Source organism: Coregonus lavaretus (genome assembly GCF_964263955.1).
Source record: "Coregonus lavaretus genome assembly, chromosome: 17".
NCBI lineage: Eukaryota > Metazoa > Chordata > Actinopteri > Salmoniformes > Salmonidae > Coregonus > Coregonus lavaretus.
In genome coordinates, this window is record NC_140004.1 from 15,177,200 (window position 1) to 15,199,933 (window position 22,734).

A 22,734-nucleotide genomic window follows, 5' to 3' on the forward strand; every position below is an offset into this window, starting at 1 on the left:
ACCACCATAACTACTCATTTGAGGTCACATCAGCCAGAGGATCCATAATAGGTTGTGGTTTTCATAGATTTGTATTATTTTGGTTCCCTTTTCTTTTTAGTCTTTCTTTGGTATTGACTGTCAAAATGACAGATTATCAACAAGGAAAAAGCAATAAATGTAGCTCATTTTAAATTTCATGACATGCTAGCAAAGAATGACACACACAAACAACAGAGTCCTGAGTTAACACAAAGTCTAACAACAGCACAAAAAGACAATTCATGAATTCAGATGGCTCACTTGCATTTCAGCATTGTAGTATACTCAGGTATATGTGAGGTTAAATGGAAGTGCTTACATAGCACTTCAATTTCACCTTTCACATACTTACATATAGGCTACTACAAATCTATCCTCAGTTTTCTTGATTATAAAACATGTACTCGAGATAGAATGGTTTGGAATTACAGTGCATGCCATTAAATCACTTAGACATTACCAAATGTCCAAAACTTGTACAAAATGTAGTATAAATGGTCACCAATACATCTGACTTCAAATTGGGGACCTTCAATGCTGCAGACATAAATGTGGATATACTTTTCTCCTGTAGCCTCCTCTAAAATATGTGACATTGGAATGATTGAAATTCTGGGACTGATAAGTGCATGATTCTGACTGGGGAGAACAGTAACCAAATGGTGCCATGAAGACATTCTTAGATGATGCCATCACTGCCCTTCTTCTTTTGGCAGGTCTTCAGTAGAAGATATCCAGACACAATGAGGATAAGGAAGATAAAGAGGAAGATGAGACCAGCCCAGGCCTCGGGCCGCAGAGCCTTCCTCAGTCCCATGCTCTCCCCTGGCAACAGACTGCTCAGACTCAACATGTAACCCAGCGCCCAGCCAATAGAGGTGTCTCCTGCCTGCACAAAACAAGAAAAACAAACCATTACTGAACTCCTAAGTATATACAGTAGTCAAGGGGTACATGAAAAAGCTATATGGAAATAGCTTTTATTGCATTGAAATAGAGTCAAACATTCATAAGGTTTACTTTGCTGCTCACCTTTCTCTGAAAAGAGATCCGAGGGAAGGAGAGCTCATCAAAGCCATAGCCTTGGAGCATGAGGACCTGGATAAAGACAGAGGCTGCACAGTAATCCTGTAGACGACCCTTCTGGTCTGGGGCCTTCTCTAGCATCTGTTTATGTGGAGGGGGGGTTAGAAAAATATGACAATGTTAATTTCTCAGAATTCTTAGTATTCCTCTGTTGTTCACTTTTCTGGTGGGAGGAGCTATAAGAGGACGGGCTCATTGCAATGGCTGGAAAGGGGTCTATGGAACGGAGTCAAACACATTGTTTCCATTGATTCCATTCCAGACAGAACAAATTCAATTAAATGTACAGTATTATATAGAGCCATGATTGCATGGAACTCCCTTCCATCTCATATAGCGCAAGTGAACAGCAAACCTAGTTTAAAAAAACAAATAAAGCAACACCAAGTGCTCAGAAAGCATCCAAAATGCTAGCAATGGAATAAAATTCCCTGATTATTAGATCAGATCTCCTTTCACTCAGATTATAATCCTGTGCAGTGCCTGCTACCCTCCAGGGAACGTAATTAAGGCTCACTCTCACAGCCTAAGTAGATATATTCTTCCCAGCATTCAACATTCGTGAGAACATCCACCCTCTAATGTTATTTTACTCAGTTGCTGTAATATGAGATTCACTGTACACTCTTAGAAAAAAAGGTCTCCAAAAGGGTTCTTCGGCTGTCCCCATAGGATAACCCTTTTTGGTTCCAGGTAGGACCCTTTTTGGTTCCAGGAGGAACCCTTTTGGTTCCATGTAAAACCCTCTGTGGAAAGGGTTCTACCTGGAACCTAAAAGGCCTCTATCTGGAACCTAAAGCGTTTCACCTGGAACCAAGGTTCTTCAAAGTTTTCCCCACGGGGACAGCCGAATAACCCTTTTAGGTTCTAGATAGCACCTTTTTTTCCCTAAGTGTACTGCGAAAATGTGAAAATAAGAGAATGCGCTTTAGAGCAAGAAAACCATTGTTTGCAACTAAAGTATATTACATAGATACATTGTCTAAGAATAGCCTGAGTCAGTCAGCTGAGCCCAGCAGTTCAGTACAGTACTTCCTGATAGCTCATGTTGCAGACAGTGCGGGTGGCTCCCTCCAGTAGAGTGGGGGATGTTACAGTGATGCCAGTGGTGCTCTGCAGGAAGACATGAGTGTAGAAGAAGGCAGAGAAGGCCTGAGGAGAGGAAGATACAATCAGCCCCTTGAGATCAGAGCAATACCCAGAGGATTAGCCTGTCTAATTAATCTCATGAGGCTGTGGGATTGTCGTCTGTATGCGATGGCATAGTGACATAGCCTATGAATGAAAACAGAACAAAACCCTATTGTTCTGACCAAATGTCTGCAAATAGATACTTGCCTGAAAGGAAATCAATCAATGTTATTGTTAAATAGCTTGTACCAAAGTACATACTGTAACTAAATACTAGGATACCGTGTACATTTGAAAGAAAATGGGATCTATTGTGAGAAACAGTGAACCATAGATTGATCCTATGATTGATCCTAAAGTGCGTTCCATGCAGGGGATCCTCCTCACCATGAAGCTGCCAGTGACGTTGGGCTGAAAGACTCCATCAAAGGAGCACTTGGAAAAAGAGCACCTGTCAAAGGAGAAAATCTTGGACATGTTGCCCAGGCAGTGCTGGTAATGCCCAGTGCCAATCACTGTCAGGGGGTCCTGGGGGCTGTAGGGAGTGGGCCTTTGGTCTGCCGTGCATGGGGAGTCAAACACCTTGTCCAGCTTCATGGAGACATTGAAACCTGCTGGATAGCAGGGGTGTGATACATGGGGCCCAGTGCCTTGAGTCTGAGAGACAGAGGAGACAAAAGGCATACCTCTGTAGCCATATCCTCATGATAAATGGCTATAAGCTGCCTGCAGTGGAGGCTGCTGAGGGGAGGACGGCTCAGAATAATGGCTGGAACGGAGCGAATATAATGGCATCAAACACATGGAAACCATGTATTTGATGTATTTGATACCATTACACTAATTCCACTCCAGCCATTACAACGAGCCCGTACTCCCCAATTAAGGTGCCACCAACCTCCTGTGATATCCCGTATTTGAGCCTAACATTGTTCTATGTTTTTACAATCATTATGCACTTTGGTTTGTGATGTACTCAATCATTCTGTGTTTGTAATGCTACTGTATTTTAGGAGAATGTTTGTTACCTTGACCAAGTGAGCCAGCAGTCTGCGTAAGACCTGGTCCCTGCCGTAGCACAGGAAGCTCTGTGTGTATAGGTGGTAGTCTCTACCGTAAAGATGCAGCTCCATGACGTTACTCTTGTCCTCCACCATGTCTGCGGTCTCGAAGGTAATCTGAGTGGAGGCGCCTCCGAAGTCCAGAGCACCCACTGTGTCTCTGCCAGGACTAAGCCAATGCCCCACAAAGCCATACTAAGTGACAAAATAAAGAATGAGAAGGAAATTAAATGAGAGCCAGTTGGTCTTGAGAAACAATGAAAACAAACCAATGTTTCCTATTCATCATTCCTCAACATTGCCAACACTGCTTAACATTCATTCCTAAGTGTTCTTGAATGGCTCTGATGCGGACTCTGAAACTTCACCTTGATAAAGTTCTCTAACAGGTAGTTGACAGTGACCCAGCCATATGCCCCCTCCTCCTGTCCACTCAAGATGGTCGCTCCTCTGAAGTCGAAAGGATAAGTATGCAGCTTGCTGCCTAGTTCCTTCAGTATCTTCTCTGACTCTGTGGGGTTGGATATACTGTGGGAAAGAGAGAGGAAATAGGGACAGAACTAGACAATAATTTATATCAAAATGTTGTCATTATCCAAGTAAGTATAAAGCCATTCATTAATCATTCTAATGTGATAGCTCACATTATCCATGAATGGAAGATGCTATTATACTGTGTATCCAGTGGCGACCTGTCATTCAGGGCAGGTGGGGCAGAGTCCCATCTGTCTTGAGCCCCACATTTCTTTTTTGGGGGGCTTGCCTATTTTGCATGTTAATTTGGCATTAATACGTGTCACATTTCAGTTTGCAAACAATGTAAAAAAATAAATCATTGAATTCATAAAGCCGCTTTCTTGAGTAAGGCAGCTCCAAAATGCAGGTGTTTCAGCCTAGCTCAGTGCTTTCTGTGGTGGTGGGGCAGCCAGCGGAAAATACGGAGCGTAGGTGTTGGTAATGTTCTCTAGTTGCGCCGTGATTGGTTCAGTGTTCTGTCACTCATGGGGACACTAGTCACCGCCAAGTCTAAGGGTAGAGCTCGAAAATTCAAGCCCCTTGGGTGCTGCCATAGAGTTACATTAGAAGTGCCCATCCAAGAAGGCTCAAGGTCATTGTCCACAGATAAAATGACGTCAAATCATGTTATATCTACAGTAGCTTTGATTGGACTGATCATGTCAACATCATACTTTCAAAATCTTAGCTAGCAGTCATCATCATGAATCAAGTCCACAATCTACTGGCAAATCCTTTTTAATCCTTGTCATATGAAGAGAAATAATGAAGAGAAATTATAGATAAAACAAATCGGTGCTCATCGGCCATTGGACACAAACATTACACAACAAGTTGGAAATCGCAAATTCAACAATGAGTGGTTTGGAAGGTATCAGTGGCTAACTGCAAGCATTGCAAAGCAATCACTAGCCTGCTATTCAGTGGAGTGGCTGTGTGGTCCCAAGTCTGGGATTAAGGGTCTCTTTTCCAAGGTTAAAATGATAAACATTCAACATTGGCCATGCTGTCAATGAAGCATGATTTGTGCCGCGCTCAAAACAACTGTTAACTTGGAACTGCGAAATCTGAATTCAGTGTGTTCAAGACAAATGGGAACTCAGGAAAAAACTAGCTCAGACTGGGAAAATACGTTTTGAACAGTCATCCAACTCGGAATTGTAAATCGGGAACTTGGGCCTCTTTCTAGAGCTACGACCTGAAGATCACTGACGTCATCATGATTCAACCTTGTTTTTTTTCAGAGTTCCCAGTTATCTTGAAAGCACCATAAATCCAGAGAATGCCAGACTTTGATGACAAAGTTTGATGACAAAATCTGCCCACGAAGGACCGCCGCGCCACCTTCCTGTTCAAGTGAGCACAGCACAACAAGGTGAGTCCAAAAATGTCCTGTATGCCGCTGCATAAATGATGTAATATGCCAGGGAGGTATGTATACTGTAGCTAAGAAAGTAATACTAAGTGTATGTTGTGTAGTAAGCTGTTAGTAGCCCATGTGCCTCACCCTATTTTCCCCTGTTAATTTTGCCTAGTGTTCTGACTTGGTGGTGCACATGTAGCCTATAACCTGTTTTAGAGAAATGTAATCATTTTAATATTGTAAGAGCTTTCATTGTCTGCTTATATACCCCATTTATTTATCATACGGTTCTGACTTGGTGTACAGAGAGAACACTGTAAGAATGGCCCATGTTCTGAATTCTGTCGCTGTACATTTCAAAAGTGCTGAACAAATAGTTATATTGACTACGTCCGTCCTAGCTCGCTCATTAATGTCTTAATCGAAATTACGGATTGCCTCTTATCCGCTCGTCGTCCCCTTATGCCATAGTTTGTACATCTGAATTGTCAGTAGAAACCACATTTGTTTAAGCAAGTCAGCCTTATCAGCTATGTTTTTTTAATAGGCAGTAAATGAGGCTGAATGAACTGTTTCGCTGCCAGACAAGGCTCCGCTGATAGCCAGGTGTAGCAGTGCTAAGGTGTTGGGACAGCTTTATGTAGGCCCTAACAGTTTGTGGGCACCGTTATAGTGTAAGTAATGTATTGTTTAGTGTTGTGGCTTTGCTGGCATGCATCCTACATTGTTTTAGTCATGCTAAAATCGCCACTGTGTGTATCTGATCTGAAAGTACATTTAATGGTGTTTTGCCCACTCACTTCAGAAGCCTCATACCCGCTGTGGCTCCCAGATACACTGGGGTGAGGCGGTGTCTGGATTTGGGGATGTCTTTCAAAGCCTGTTCCAGACAGGGTTGCAGACTGCGCCCTGCACCCCCTCGCTCACCTGCATAGCTGGATACCCCTCCTCCTGGGTAGATATACAACAGAAAATAATAGAGTAGAATAGAAATCAGAAAATAAGTGCACGTGATTTCTGCCAATTTTGACTTGTGCCTAACCTTTTTTCTTTCATGTAAGAGAACGTGTATCTGAATGGATGGAATACAATTTCACAAGTGTTTCTATGGTAACCTGCTCAACTGAAACCAAACTTAAGTTATAGAGGAAGAAATGTAGAGGGCAACCAGCGTACATGGCATAAGAACAGGAACCTGACCACTCAGTTAAGAAACAGAATTACGCAAAAATAATTAGTGAAAGGTCACTTCTGTAATATGAATGTCTCTGACCGGTCATTCCTCAGGGAAACAGACTGAGTTCTCCATTGGAGAACAATTGAAGTGGAAGTTTCCAGAACACTCAAACACTGGATGAGTGCCAGCCTGTCTGGCTCTGATAGACACTACTCAATTCTAAATCCACTACTAGCCCTTACCCTAGGCATTTCATGTAGATTTGGAATGGATAGTTATGCGAAATATGGTAATAGCTCCAACTTTCCCTGAAATAGGCGAGGTGGATTTTGTGTGTGTCATATCAACTTATCCAATCTCTTCAGTTCTTCAGATTTAGTGGGTGTGTTTGGGGTTGATACCTAATTGTGTAGCAGCAAAAGCTCTCTATGCCCTCTTACCCTTAACATGACACTCGCTGTGCTGAGTGACAATGCCAGTGCCATTTTGTTTATCAGCTGGCCACTTGTAGATGTACATGGCAGTGTGGGACGAGCCAGCATCCAGGACTACTCCATACTGAAACAGACAGAACGGTTGGAAATGTCAGAGACACAGGCAAAATAGACATAAGCAACACACGTTTCAGAATTTGCCTGACAATACTACACTACTTTTTTATTTATTGTATGTCTTACACGTGTTGACATTTCAGTGCTTTTATTTTCTATTTTTGTGTTATTTCCCCTGCACAGTGAAAGGTTCCCACAGCAAAGTGTAAGTATCGCTGACCAACATCTGGTCCTTCAAAATGTTTTTCTCGTTAATACAATATGGCCACAAAAGGTCACCATAGTAACTGATGAGGACAGAAAGAAAGAAAGGATAAAAGTAACCAAAAGGGACAATAGAACATTTGCTGAATAAAAGAGGCATGGCTATCCTTTATTCTCTCTATATTTTCACCCTTTATTTTCTTGTCTTTCATCCCTTCCTTTTATGCTTCCCTTTTGAAGTTGGTTTAAAAAATGCTTTCCAGTGAGTGCTCTGAGGTTGGGTTTATTAGGCAAGATAGTGCATGTCAGAGGCACAGCATGTCTGTATCTGAACAAGTGTGCAGGCAAGGGGCATTGCACTGCCAAATTGCAGAAATGCTGGTTTCACTCATATCCAAGTTTCACTATCTGCCTGTGTCACGCCCTGGCCTTGAGAGGCCGGTCGTCTTTAGTTGGTTTGGTCAGGGCATGAGAATCTATGCTAGAAATTCTATGTTTATGTTCTAGGTATTGTATTTCTATGTTTGGCCGGGTGTGATTCCCAATCAGAGACAGCTGTCGCTCGTTGTCTCTGATTGGGGATCATACTTAAGTAGCCTGTTTGCCTACCTTAGTTGTGGGATCTTGTTCCGTGTTAGGCTTGTATGTGTTTAGTCTGAGGACCTCACGTTACGTTGTTTAGTTGTATGTTTATTTGAGTTAAATAAACATGTTCGCATACCATGCTGCACCTTGGTCTGACCCGTCTCTCAACGAGCGTGACAGCCTGTCTCTGACATGTCTTCATGTATAATTACATGTTAAATTTAATCTAACTTTTTAACTCCACATTATGCACATCCATAGTATAAATAATACTGCATTTGTGGTTTATTGTATTGTCTTTGTAATGGGAAATATACATAACCGGTCCGGGATGCTTTAGAGAGCATTGTTTCTACAGATTCCAAGAATGAACCGTATTCTACTGAATGGAGCATAAAATACACTGAACAAAAATATAAACACAACATGTAAACTGTTGGTCCCATGTTTCATGAGTTGAAATAAAATATCCCAGAAATGTTCCATATGCACAAAAACCTTATTTCTCTCAAATTCTGTGCACAAATTTCTTTACATCCCTATTAGTGATCATTTCTGCTTTGCCAAGATAATTAATCCACCTGACAGGTGTGGCATATCAAGAAGCTGATTAAACAGCATGATCATTACACAGGTGCACCTTGTGCTGGGGACAATAAAAGGCCACTCTAAAATGTGCAATTTTGTCGCACAACACAATGCCACAGATGTCTCAAGTTTTGAGGGAGCGTGCAATATGGGCATGCTGACTTCAGGACCAGCCACCTGGACAGCTGATGAAACTGTGGGTTTGCACAACCGAAGAATTTCTGCACAAACTGTCTCAGGGAAGCTCATCTGCGTGCTCGTCATCCTCACCAGGGTCTTGACATGACTGCAGTTCGGCATCGTAACCGACTTCAGTGGGAAAATGCTCACCTTCGATGGCCACTGGCAAGCTGGAGAAGTGTGCTCTTCATGAATGAATCCCGGTTTCAACTGTACCGGGCAGATGGCAGACAGCGTGTATGGCGTCGTGTGGGCAAGCGGTTTGCTGATGTCAACGTTGTGAACAGAGTGCCCCATGGTGGCGGGTGGGTTTTGGTATGGGCAGGCTTAAGCGACGGACAACGAACAGAATTGCATTTTATCTATGGCAATTTGAATGCACAGATACCGTGACGAGATCCTCATCTTTCAGCATGATAATGCACGGCCCCATGTCGCAAGAATCTGTAAACAATTCCTGAAAGCTGAACATTTCCCAGTTCTTCCATGGCATACATACTCATGAGACATGCCACCCATTGAGCATGTTTGGGCGTGTATGGCATCGTGTTTCATCTAGCGTCTTCTTGTTCCTGTGTACAACAGCGTGTTCCAGTGTCCGCCAATATCCAGCAACTTCGTACAGCCATTGAAGAGGAATGGGACAACATTTCACAGGCCACAATCAACAGCCTGATCAACTCTATGTGAAGGAGATGTGTCGTGCTGCATGAGGCAAATGGTGGTCACACCAGATACTGACTGGTCCACACCCCTACCTTTTTTTAAAGGTATCTGTGACCAACCGATGCATATCTGTATTCCCAGTCATGTGAAATCCATAGATTAGGGCCTGTATATCAGTAACATCTTTGAAATTGTTGCTTTTATACTTTTGTTCAGTGTAAGTCTTCAATTGAGACTATGTGCTGCAAAAATATGACAAACAATAGCTTGGATATTAATTGCAATTGTGATGCACTCCCTGCTGCAATGCATATCATCACCACTTTAGGAGTTCCACATGCTCCTTTGTGTTAAGAGGGAAAGCATCGTTAAACCCACATTCAAATCAAACAGTGGATTTTAAAAACACGGATTACATTGTGAGGAATAGCAAGTTGGTGGATGGACCCCTGATAAAAACGTTGGAATAACAGTTGGACTGTAGCTCTGGCTGGTTTCTCAGAGTGACCCCATAGTACAAAAACACAAAGCATATTGTTTACAAATATTATAGTAAACTAAATGCTATTATATCTTGTGTTGTTTGCGAAAATATTCAAAATAGGCCTATGTTTTCCTAGCCCCTATTATCGCATGCCTTTATAATAACATTATAACCAACATCTTTTCAGCTTGAAGTGAAGTCCTACAATACAGCTGTAGGCATATAGTCTACATAAAGTAACAACATTATTTGTAACAGCTTGGCACCAACTGGTGCTTTAATTAAACAACATGTGTAGTGATCAGTCTCTGCAATGATTAAGTAAGATTCTATAAAACAGTTATCACATCAGACCTAACGTTATTTTCCTCTAATTTTCTCTAGGCTATTTCGTGAAATGATTGGCCAAGCCACTCATCGACAGGTGTATGCAAATACGATCAGTACATTCATTTTCGCGCCCGTAAACATGAGAAAAGGTAACGAACGTTATTACCATGAATTGTGGAGGTTCCTTCACGTCGTCACTCGGGATGACGACCAGTAGAATCCCTGCTATTCCCAGTAGCAGGAACACGGCCGGGGCTATGACTTGACGGTACTGGGTACACATGAGGCTGCCCTGTCGCTTCTGACACATAGACCGACAGACGAGCCAAGTTGCTGTTGCCACAGCCGGTGCCAGCAAAAATAAGAATAACAGCGAACCCATGCATGAGTAAAGTGAAAGGCTTGTGTGGGAGAGAGTGCGGATGTGGGCTTGGCCAGATCCATTGTCCTATCAACACATGCCCTGAATATAAAAAATAAATAAAAAATAATAATAATTAACCCCCAGCGGTGGCAAACACACCAGTGATAAAACCTGAACTTACTCCGGAGAAAATATTATTTGATTGAATGACAGTGTTGAGTAGGATGAAAATCCTTAAGGGGACCAAATATAATTGTGTTTGGATACTCACTCAGATGGTGAGTAATATGTATCCAATGAGAATGCAAATTAAAACAGGTTATACACAATGTAATGTCTAGGCCTGCATCTGTTCTAGCTTGAAGCATAACGTGTACAGTAACCACCATAACAAACTAAAACTCTACATTTAGAAATAAAGTGAAATGTCAAACAAGGACCACTAGACCTAAGGTGTTCACTGTGAGTTGATGACATCATGTTGGTATTCACATTAGTCCTCATGTAACCTTTGTTCAGCTCAAGTGAAAACATCAGAACCATGTCCTAAAGACTAGAAGAATGCTTTCTTTTTACCCATCAATGTTCTTATCCACACTCCATTTTTTTTTGCCATTCACACCCATTACTGTTTGCTCTCTAAGAGACATTCAGGGGTAATATTAAATGCAGATTGTCAGCCACATCTGAAATGATGGTGTAACGATGCCCTGCAGTTGGTCTGAAGCTACAGATGTCTCCGCTGGTCATGATAGCCATAGAGCGAGAGTGAAGTCTGGAAGGACACACACAACACTGTGCCGCCATTTGATATTTGATCATATTAACCTACAGCAGGTCCACACACATTTAATAGAAACATGTTTCCTTTGAAAATACCATTAGGAAGAAGAAGACTATACGTCACCCTCTTGTGGCACAATATTGTCATCACAGCTTATTTGACGAATCAGGTACAATTGTGATGAATAAGAATATCAAGCTAATTTGGACAGATTTAGTTTTTTTGATCGATGACGCAAAAATTCTACTCTTGATTGGTACAAGTGTTTGCTCTGTACTTGATATCTCTATTGGTCAGGTTTTGCTGCCCTGAAAGAGTGGACTAATTCAAAATCAAGATCAATATAAATGCTAGACTTTTGAAAAATGTATGACCTTAAATCTTTCATCTGTACTATTTTACTGTCACTTTATTTACCTCCATTTGAAATGTTTATCTAATTTGAACCAGTGGAGGGTGCTACTCTCTCACAATTATATGTGAGGCAACCTACAGGCATACCCTGGTCTATGCTTTGAGAAAATTACCCAACTCTGGTTAATTCAACCACAATTGAACCAGCAGTAACCCACATTCCATGTCTATCTTCTTCATTGGTGTCCATGCTTCTTTCAACAGCAGAGATCATGAGTCTAATCATCCATCAATATAGCATGGCGACCTGGGTTAAAGGCAGCTGTCAGATCGATACAAATTAGGCCTATAATTCTGCTCATCTGCCTGCAGATGTCAAATGATACATTTTCAAAGGAGATTGATTTTCAAAAGAGGAATAGAATGTCACACCTCCCAGGGAGTCAGTGACCTCAGGTTGTGTGTTTGCTGAGGTTTAATTTTGATGAAGAGGAGCTGTGTTTTCTAGTCTGTCTTCAAAGGCTGAATGAATGTGTGATTAGATTGGCATAGGTAATCTATAAGGTCATTTAAAATTAGTTTCAAAGTATATACATTATGCTGTTTGATGTGTCCCAGAATGTCCAGCAGTACAGCAGAATCTATCCAAGCCTCCCCCGATGCTTTACTCTCCAGTGTGGCCAAGACAGTGTGTGGTGTGGCGTTCATGCCGAACTGTAGATGACACTGAAGCTGGTGACATGTACTGGAGTTGGGTGAGGGGTGAGATGCACGGGTGTTTGATTGCTTGAACAGAGCAGGGGGAAAACATAATACAAATGGCGGAGAGGTGAAGAGGTTAGGAACATAATTCTGAAATGCACAGATAAATCAGGAGTGTCCAGGCAGTCAGGCAAGGCCACTCCTCTCTCCTGCAGGGCCAGCTCTGGTCCAACCAAAAACCACCTGATGTTTCCTCTCTAAGAACAATACTGTCACTGTTCCATCCCCCGGGCCTGGTACCGGGTCCCTAAGGACTTACACAGGCTGCTGCTGCACATTGGAGGACCAGGGCACCGGGAGGGCATTCACACCTTGTTAAGTTTTACAACTTGTGCATTTGTCGATCCCAGTCCTCTATTGCCCCTGTGACTAAGGCAAGCCTTTGAAGTGACTTTCTCCACAGAGCAAGGTGATGGAGAAAGATTATCCCTTATGGATGTGAATGATGCAACATTGCCGTCATGCATACAGCATATTGGCAAGTGACACAGGCAGACAATATATACTATAGGAGACAATTGTTTTCTGCCACTTGAAAAGTCATAAGAAGAGACGGAAATTACACAACCAAGTGTAAGAAATCATGTCAATACTGTACAGTTTGACAAGCAGAATACATTTAAGTAAAACACAGATAGACAAAGGTAGTTTTATCAACCATAACAACTACGTTATGTCATTACGCTGACACTTTTATGAATAGTCCCTTATAAGTGATGCATACAGTAAGACAGGGAGCAGAACTAATGGAGCTATTGCATGCCACACATGTCAAGCCATGGAATCTTTGTGACTTCTAGAGGGCTCATCACTAAAGTCTACTAATCCATCTATTGCACGCTGGAATTTATAGTGAAAAAGTATTTCTATTTAATGCAAGTTCACAGTTTCCATGTAGGACATGTCAGTTGTGGCTTGCATGGATTGCTTCACTTTTGTTCTGAAATTCTTTCCCTTTTACTTGTACATGCAGCCTGGTCTCATAGACTAGACGTAAAATAGTAAAGGAAATCCAGCACATTTAAATTAGTATGATATGTTACATTTGGCATGGTTACATAAAACAGAAGGTTCCGTAATGCAAAAACCAAAAGAGGGTGGATGGGTGGGCGTATAATGCAGTGGAGGCTCCTCAGAGGAGGAAGGGGAGGACCATCCTCCTCAGTGAATTTCATAAAAATAAAAATGGTAAAACATTAAAAAAGTTATCCTTTTTAGATAAAACTATACTAAATATATTCACATGTCACCAAATAATTGATTAAAACACACTGTTTTGCAATGAAGGTCTACAGTAGCCTCAACAGCACTCTGTAGGGTTGCACCATGGTGTAGCCAGAGGACAGCTAGCTTCCGTCCTCCTCTTGGTACATTGACTTCAATACAAAACCTAGGAGGCTCTTGGTTCTCACCCCCTTCCATAGACTTACACAGTAATTATGACAACTTTTGAAGGACGTGCTCCAACCTATCAGAGCTCTTGCAGCATAAACTGACATGTTGTCCACCCAATCAAAGGATCAGAGAATGAATCTAGTACTGAAAGCATAAGCTACAGCTAGCTAGCACTGCAGTGCATAAAATGTGGTGAGTAGTTGAATCAAAGAGAGAGGAAGACAATAGTTGAACAGTTTTTAACAAATTAATTTCTTCAAAAAATGAAGGAGAAGCAAGAGAGAGAGAGTTTCACTTAGATAGCGAATGCAGCTAGCTAGTTTAGCCTATTCAAATCACCCAGCTCAAACAGAGGGATGCTATGTTAGCTAGCTGGCAATGACTATCCAACACAACACTGGAACTCTTCCAAGTCAAGGTAAGCTTTTGGTTTTATTAATTTATTTCCACTGGGGCCCACCGGTGTAAACGCTATACTGCTTAGTGACTGTAACATTACTGCATGATTGTAGGGGGTTTACTAACGCATTAGTTATTTTAGCTATGTTGACTAGGACGTTACTTTAGCTAATATGGTGACAACGATGTAGGCTGTGTGTAGCGGTTAGGTCACATACTGCTGATGTGTTGTGCATTGAAGTCCACAAACGAAGTGAACTGTGTTTACGCGTGATCAGGGGTGTATTCATTCCGCCGACTGTTGAAAAACGTTTCTTAAATGGAAGCAAACGGAACGAAACGGGGATAAACATACCTACATTTGTCCAATAGAAACTCTTGTTTGCAACTGTTGGACTAATGCCTATACACTAGATCAGCTAGATGCAGGCAAGAGTGTGCAAGGCGGTATTGAATGTGTTGCTGTCTGTCCATGTGTCACTGTCTGTCATCTCAAAATTTTCTCTCGACCTGTGTGCAGCTACGTTGTAAAACTTTCATTCATAGGCTAGGTTGTAAAAACCTCATGATGGGTATAGGGAAAATTTGAGTATCACGTAGTAGCCTAAACCTATCGATGTTACATTGAACTGGGTGAATGGAATATGAATGACAGTCATCCAATATGCTGTAATAGAAATAAGGCCATGCTCATAAAAACAATATCATCCTCCCTCATCATAAACGGCACTGACCGCCACTGTTATACTCATCACGAACAACTTTAGCATTTTAGCTAATTAGCAACTTTTCAACTACGTACAACTTTTTAGCTACTTTGCAACGACTTAGCATGTTAGCGAACCCTTCCCCTAACCTTAACCCTTTTAGCTAACCCTTTAACCTAACTCCTAACCTTAACCCTAAAGCCAAGCCAGCTAGCTAACCTTAGCATTAGCCACCTAGCCACGTAGCTAACGTTAACCACAACAAATTGGAATTCGTAAAGTATCATACATTTTGCAAATTTGTGCCATATTGTAGGTTTAGCTAATTCTGAACATATTGTACGTTTTGCAATTTATAACATATCATACGAATTTTAATTCTTAACATATCATGTGAAATGGATGATGGACATCCACAAATTAATACATACCATACGAAACGTAACCACAGGAGGCTGCTGAGGGGAGGACAGCTCATAATAATGTCTGGAACGGTGCAAATGGAATACATCCAACACATGGTTTCTATGTGTTTGATACCATTCCACCAATTCCACTCCAGCCATTACCACAAGACTATCCTCCCCAATTAATATGCCATCAACCTCCTGGGAATGTAACATATCATACTAAATGGAGTGTCTCGGATTTCCGTACAGAATAATACAAAATCCTCTGAGACCAGGTTGGTACATGATAGACTGTTGTAAATTGCATGAAGGAATGCCTATTCAGGTGATTAAAGGAGCAGAAAGCAGATTATATTTTAGAGTTTGGGGTACTTGGTATGTGAAGACTGACTTGAGCAGGGGGAAAAAAAAGTGAAACCCCAGCCATATAGGTGAAAGTATGAGCCTAAAAACACATAAGGCATCTTTAATCCTCCAGCACAAGGCCATCCTTTTACATGTTTTACTGTTATTTGTGTCAACCATTCATCACTCAGAAATAGAGGAGTTTGGAATGGTATCCTGATCAGGGCTCTAAAGTGCGACCATTTTGGTCGCATATGCTCCTAGATATTTTGCTGTGCGACCTGGCATTTTATTTTGGGAGCACCAGTGCGACCAGGAAAAAAAATCACCTAGATAATAATTGTTGTAATGATAGGCTTCACTGTGCAGTTGCTTCCCGAGTGCCCTAAAGAAAAATGTGAGCGCAGGTTAGTTCAATCCAAAATCTACATGTAAAGAATATTAAAGAATGCATTAGTGATTTGTATTTCTTGCAACTTTCTGAAGACGTAATGACATGGGAATGCCTCGGTCTACCACTTTGTGTAGCCAGTTAGCGATGCCCGAAACAGTCATTTCTAAAAGCTTTCCAATAAAACATAACAAGTGAAATGTTAACTGCAAAGTAGGCTTACCTGGCAGAATGATATGATGTCATATTTTGCAAACTCTGCTAATGTGCATGCAGTACAGAAACACTGCCAGCCATACACCAGTCTTTTGAGTTGCTCAATTGAAATTAAAGGGCAACTATACACTCCCAAAAATATTTTTTATGTTATTCCCCAGACCTCAGAAGTGGTCTCCTGATGAGGTTTAAGCATTGTTGTGGACTTTAACATCCACTTCTGTTGTTTTTCCATTCAAAACGTGTCATTTTGAGCATGAAAACCTGAACAATAAAATGGAGGGAAAATCTTTTTTTGTGTGTGTTTTTTTGTGTTATTATGGCAAATAAATGTATTGGCTGGTTAGAATTCTGAGTGGCTGGTAGATTTTTATATCTACCTGCCACAGTGGCTGGTGGACCAAAAAGTTAGTTTTTAGGCCCTCTTCATAAACCATGTCGTGGGTCATTCCAAAACCACTCACAGGCATTTATTTACACCTTGTTCAGTAATGTTACCTCATTAGCTAGCTAGCTAACAATCTGGTTACTTTACCAGTATATCTAAACATTTGGGGGCACAGAAAGAAAGGAAACGGGATAGCTTCTTTAGATCAATGATCATAGCAATGAATGAATGACTAACCTCTTGTAAGTCATCACTCCCAAACATGATGCTTTTAAAGAGACAGTGTAGAATTTTCAATGCAATGTAGGCAGTGCATTTACACAATGTAGAAACCTAATATTCAACAGATGACTTTGTAATTTAAATGACTGGTTTTTGTATCAACATTGTAGCTTTTTTAAATAAACAAATGTCTTTACAGAGTTAAATATTAGCTTCTAGAGCACAACATGTGCTTTATAAATAGCAATAATTAATATACAGTTCTTCAGAAAGTATTCAACCCCCTTGACTTTTTCCACATTTTGTTGTGTTACAGTCTGAATTAAACATTTATTAAAATGCGATTTTGTGTCACTGGCCTACACACAATACCACATAATGTCAAAGTAGAATTATGTTTTTAGACGTTTTTACAAATTAATACAAAATGAAAAGCTGAAATGTCTTGAGTCAATAAGTATTCAACCCCTTTGTTATGGCAAGCCTAAAAAAGTTCAGGAGTAAACAATTGCTTAGTTAACAAGTCACATAATAAGTTGCATGGACTCACTCTTTGTGCTATAAGAGTGTTTAACATGATTTTCAAACACAGATTCAACCACAATGACCAGGGAGGTTTTCCAATGCATCGCAATGAAGGGCACCTATTGGTAGATGGGTAAAAAAAAGCAGCCATTGAATATCCCTTTGAGCATGGTGAAGTTATTAATTACACTTTGGATGGTGTATCAATACACTCAGTCACTACAAAGATACAGGCCTCCTTCCTAACTCAGTTCCCGGAGAGGAAGGTAACCGCTCAGGGATTTCACCATGAGGCCAATGATAATTTTCAAACAGTTACATAATTGAATGGCTGTGATAGGAGAAAACTGAGGATGGATCAACAACATTGCAGTTACTCCACAATACTAACCTAAATGACAGAATGAAAAGAAGGATGCCTGTACAGAAAACAAATATTCCAAAACATGCATCCTGTTTACAATAAGACACTAAAGTAAAACTGCAAAGAAATTGCCAATGAAAGGAACTTAATGTCCTGAATGCAAAGTGTTATGCTTTCGGCAAATCCAACACAACACATCACTGAGTACTACTTCATATTTTCAAGAATGGTGGTGGCTGCATCATGTTATGGGTATGCTTGTCATCGGCAAGGACTAGGGAGTTTTTGGGGGGGGATAAAAAGAAACAGAATAGAGCTAAGCACATGCAAAATCCTAGAGGAAAACCTTTTTTCAGTCTGCTTTCAACCTTTTTTCAGTCTGCTTTCCAACAGACACTGGGAAACAAATGTACCTTTCAGCAGGACAATAACCTAAAACACAAGGCCAAAAATACATTTGAGTTGCTTACCAAGACAACATTGAATGTTCCCGAGTGGCCTAGTTACCGTTTTGACTTAAATTGGCTTGAAAATCTATGGCAAGACTAAAAAATGGCTGTCTAGCAATGATCAACAACAGACTTGACAGAGCTTGAATAATAAATACAAAAATAATGTGCAAATATTGTACAATCCAGGTGTGCAAAGCTCTTACCCAGAAAGACTCACAGCTGTAATCGCTGCCAAATGTGATTCTAACATGTATTGACTCAGGGGTATGAATACTTATGTAAATGAGATATTTCTGTATTTCATTTTCAAGACATTTGCAAAGATTTCTAAAAACATGTTTTCACTTTGTCATTATGGGATTTTGTGTGTAGATGGGTGAGATACAAATCAATGTAATTAATTTTGAATTCAGGCTGTAACACAACAAAATGTGAAATAAGTCAAGGGATATTAATACTTTCTGAAAGCACTGTTGGCCCAATATGCTATACTTCAATCAATGATAATAATACACATCTTCTGGTGCTCCTAGATTTTATGGTGTGCTTCTAACTGTTTTAAGTTGAGAGCACCAGTGCTCCCAGTGCTACCAATGAAAAATGTGAATTTAGAGCCCTGATCCTGGTCAAATTGGCCTCAGTAAAAAGAAAGTCTTTGAGACAGCATGACTGAAGGATTTTGAGGTGCTCCCGACAGGACAAGCCAACAGGATCAGGTTTCCCCTAGCTTGTTCTGGGAATGGAAGGCAAAAATTCCTGCTGTGTAAGCTAAAAGAAATCACTATAATTTAGGTAATTGTTTTTTCTTTTCTTTTGACATGGAAAGCAGGAGATGTTGGGGGGTAAGACAGGGGAGGGGAGCATACCTGAAACAGTGTTGTACCACCTTTCAATATGAATGACTTTTCCTGTGGGCTCTGAATTAGGGATTAAACCTTTTGAGCACACCTACTTTGTAGAACCTGAATGTGAAATAAAAGCAGCTATTGTCTGGGCATCGCTCACCCTCAGGGTCCTCACAGCAACCGGGCTTCCCAGCTACCTCACACACTCTCTCAGCCTGAACCGGCAATTAGCCGTCCAAATCAAACCCGGCGGTCAGGACTAATTGTTTGTAACAGGTCTTTGTTAAAGGCCATGCTGTTTCCCATTCAGGTCAACTCTCCGGCTCCTTGTGTGTCAGATTGGGAGGGCATCGTTCCACCCGGGAGATAAGCCCATTTTTTTATGCACCAAAGTAGACTTAATTTTCACCTTCCTTTCACGGTTCAGGTGCACTTGTGTATTGAGGCAGTTAGAATCTGTGGTGGGAGGGTTGGGTGAGGGATACAGTACCTCACAGGATGTCATTCATTGGCGGCTTCCTCCTTTGTTGGACGTTGTGTGAAAGGGTGTGGATTTGTGGGTTTCAAAAAATAATCCTGTATTCTTCTGTGTTCCTGACTCTGAAAACTGTTGAGACTTGAAATACATGTTTTCCACAAAGTCATTCCTTTGTCAATGTTTGATAAAAAGTAGTGTATGCAAATGTTGGTTCTTTGTTATTTTGCCAAAGGTTCTTTCAAGTAGTGTCTGTCCCACTTTCAAGCCAACACTTTATAGGCTCTGCATGGAATCGTAATTTCAAGCCATGTTTTCCACACTATCTGACACTAAGGCCGATAAGATAACATGATATGTTTTACATTCAACAACTGACACTTTTCAGACAGCGTAAACAGAAAAGTCTTATAGAGCTGTCTGTTGAATACATGATCAGTGCTACTGTGCTTTAGCTGGAAGAATGATTCCCTTGTCGAAATGGCATTACTCACTGTTCATGATGTCTTGACAAAGTCACTTGTCACTTGTCATTATTCTACTAAAGAATGTTTAAAATAATTCGACTGAAGCATGTTCTTAACCCTAGGATTGACATTATATGTCAAAACATTAAATGTGTTCACATCGTTCATAATCGTCATTTTGGTAGTATGTCGGCATGCATATTCATTTTTATCTGTATGATTTTCCACTGTCTCTAATAAATTATGCAGTTGACATATCCAGACTAAAATAATTGTTTTACTTTTGAATGCCATTTAACTAAACATGTGTTAAGGAGGGGTGGACATTTATCATAGCTCTTCCATGGCTGAAAATGTGTCAAAGTGATAGCTAGTGTAAAGACAAACATTGCTAGGGCGGGTCCCTGTGTCCCATTTCAAATGGCTGTCTGCAGCCTGTCTAAGAAGGTGCCCCTCAGATCAGATTCTGGTTTAATTGGAGTGTGACAGGGTACACTGGGAACTATGGGGGGCCCAGTGATGGGCAGGCAGAGTTTCCCCCTGCTGTGGACCCCTCTGTCCGCAGCTCAATCTGACAGCCCAACCCAGAGAGAGAGAGCGAGGGGGGGTGAAGAACAGAGGGAGTGGTGAGGGAGACATTTTCTCTGGAATGTTGGAAGCTATCAGAACTGACATGTAACCATAGCCATTCTCAAATCTCTGGCTTTATCTCTGTGCCTGTTGACTAGTCGTCCTGCATCTGTTGATATCTACCATCTGAACCCCAGCAGGACCTTGGAAAGAGGTGCCTCTCTCTGCCCTCTCTCTGCACCTACGCTGTTACTTTAACAAGAGGAAAAGATGGTTAGCTGTCTGTCACGTTAACAGAATGGTCCACTAGGCCCATCTGTAGTCATTATGGTGGCCTGTGTGCACATTCTTCTTTGGTTGGTTGATTGTAATGATGTAATTGTGTTATTGGAAAAGGGCCTATTCATTTTATTATTGATAAAGGATGATCTCTAATAGGGTAAACGGAACCTGATTCATGGTTTTTAATGGCTCCTAAATTTGTGTTTCTGTTGTGACAGGAATTTCTATAATCTTAGTCATATAAACGGGCCATTTACTTAGTATTCTCATCTACTTGAAGGGTGTGCCTAACCGTTCATTTTCATGTAGTACAGATGTTTGAGCCATTTTGCTACAGCAGGAAAAGAATCCTGCAGCAACAGGAAATGTGAATCATTATGTGGATTATAATTCATGGACATTTTTGTAGGGGTTGGTGCATTTTTCATAAGGGAACATCAAGTCAGAAATGTCAAAAAGGTAAATTACAAACTTTTTAAACCTCAAATACACTGCAAGTTTTAAATGTCCTGCATTGCAGGAAGGTTCCCCTACAACAGGGTGATCAAATTAAGATCCTACATCTGTAGTTGTACTTTCCATTGTTCATTATTCTTCACACATTGCTTGCAAAATTAAAGCACAATAAATGGACAGTGCTTCAACACAGGGATGCAAAACTCCAGTAACAGTTTTTTTTTGTTGTTGTCTTTTTCTTCTTCTTTTTTCTTTGTCTTTTTTCTTTAGGGGGTAGATCAGTAGTCTTAATGAACTAAGAACTCTGAGATTCATTGATGGTATTCTGTGTCTATTTTTGATGTGAAAGCGACTTCTGTGTTCCCAGCTTACTGAGGGGTCCGTCCTGTAGTGACTTGCTGGGAGAGAGGGCCTCAACGCTGGGTTGTGCAGGTGAGTGGAAACAGGAGCTGCACTTGTGTTTTTGTAAAGAGTTTAAGTGCTGTCTTTGGAAGTGTCCTGTTACGCTGCTCCTTAGGTGACCCTCTGACCCTCCCCCTGCATCAAAGCTAAGCCAATTACTTCCATTACTTTAGTGTGGCATTGTCAATGGAATCGTAAGCTATTGATTTGCTCTGCCTACTGAGATCTATATCTAAGCAGCAGACCATCTGAATGATTTTTTTTTATAAACTCCTGATATAAAAGGTTGTTTAATCTCATTTTTGTTTCTGTCATGACTATTAACCTCAACTGCCCCAGTTCGGGTAAAGACTTCCGAAGAATTGTAGATTCAATAAAAAAAATCCTACAATCATGCATGAAACATGTACTTTTGTTTATTATTAAGGAATGCTATTAATATTATTATTATTAATGTTGTTGATGTTTTTGGGGGTGGGGGGGGGGGGGGGGGGGGGGTTGGGGGTATTGTACAGAATTTGTATTCCCTCACTTCGAATGCAGAAATCCCAATGATGAGCAATAATGAGCTTGACTATAAAAATAAATGAAACTTTTACTAATGAGGTTGACACTGCCGCCTTTACACATGAAAGGACACACCTGCACCACCACACACACACATTCCCCCAACACACACACATTTCCCCAACACATACACATTCCCCCAACACACACACATTCCCCCAACACACACACATTCCCCCAACACACACATTCCCCCACCACACACACACATTCCCCCACCACACACACACATTCCCCCAACACACACACATTCCCCCAACACACACACACACATTCCCCCACCACACACACACATTCCCCCAACACACACTCTGGCAACGGCCTTCACAATCCTCTTTAAGGCCATGCGTCACCAGCCCTTGTTTGACTTTGCCATTATGTCTGTGAAATATGTGACTGACTGATAGAGGACTGACTGAGCACTCGTCCACAGCACTACAGACCAGTCAGGGGAAGCAGGCCTGCCCTGGGTTCAGAGATGCAGTGTTAGATTGGATGTGAAGAGGCCTTTGAGAGGGACATGGGCCTCAGAGTAAAGAGATGTGAGGAGAGATTGACGGGGGTCAACGGCAGCCCTCTCAGAGGTCACAGGCAGGTAAGACACAGCATGGCTGAGCGAGGACATCTTGGTTCTCACGGCAGTGACTGG

At 41.2% G+C, this 22,734-nt stretch overlaps 1 protein-coding gene across 1 annotated transcript; it reads right to left on the reverse strand.

Moving 5' to 3' along the window:
* Positions 1-154: 154 nt before the first annotated feature.
* Positions 155-10,329, reverse strand: LOC311144803 (ectonucleoside triphosphate diphosphohydrolase 2-like; the record flags this gene model as incomplete). The annotated part of the gene is given in 10 exon segments (XM_084180944.1): positions 155-910; positions 1,054-1,188; positions 2,140-2,259; positions 2,626-2,895; positions 3,267-3,494; positions 3,668-3,827; positions 5,979-6,129; positions 6,796-6,913; positions 10,110-10,272; positions 10,274-10,329. Coding segments are annotated over 10 exon segments (1,611 nt in total). The 3' UTR covers positions 155-700.
* Positions 10,330-22,734: the final 12,405 nt, after the last annotated feature.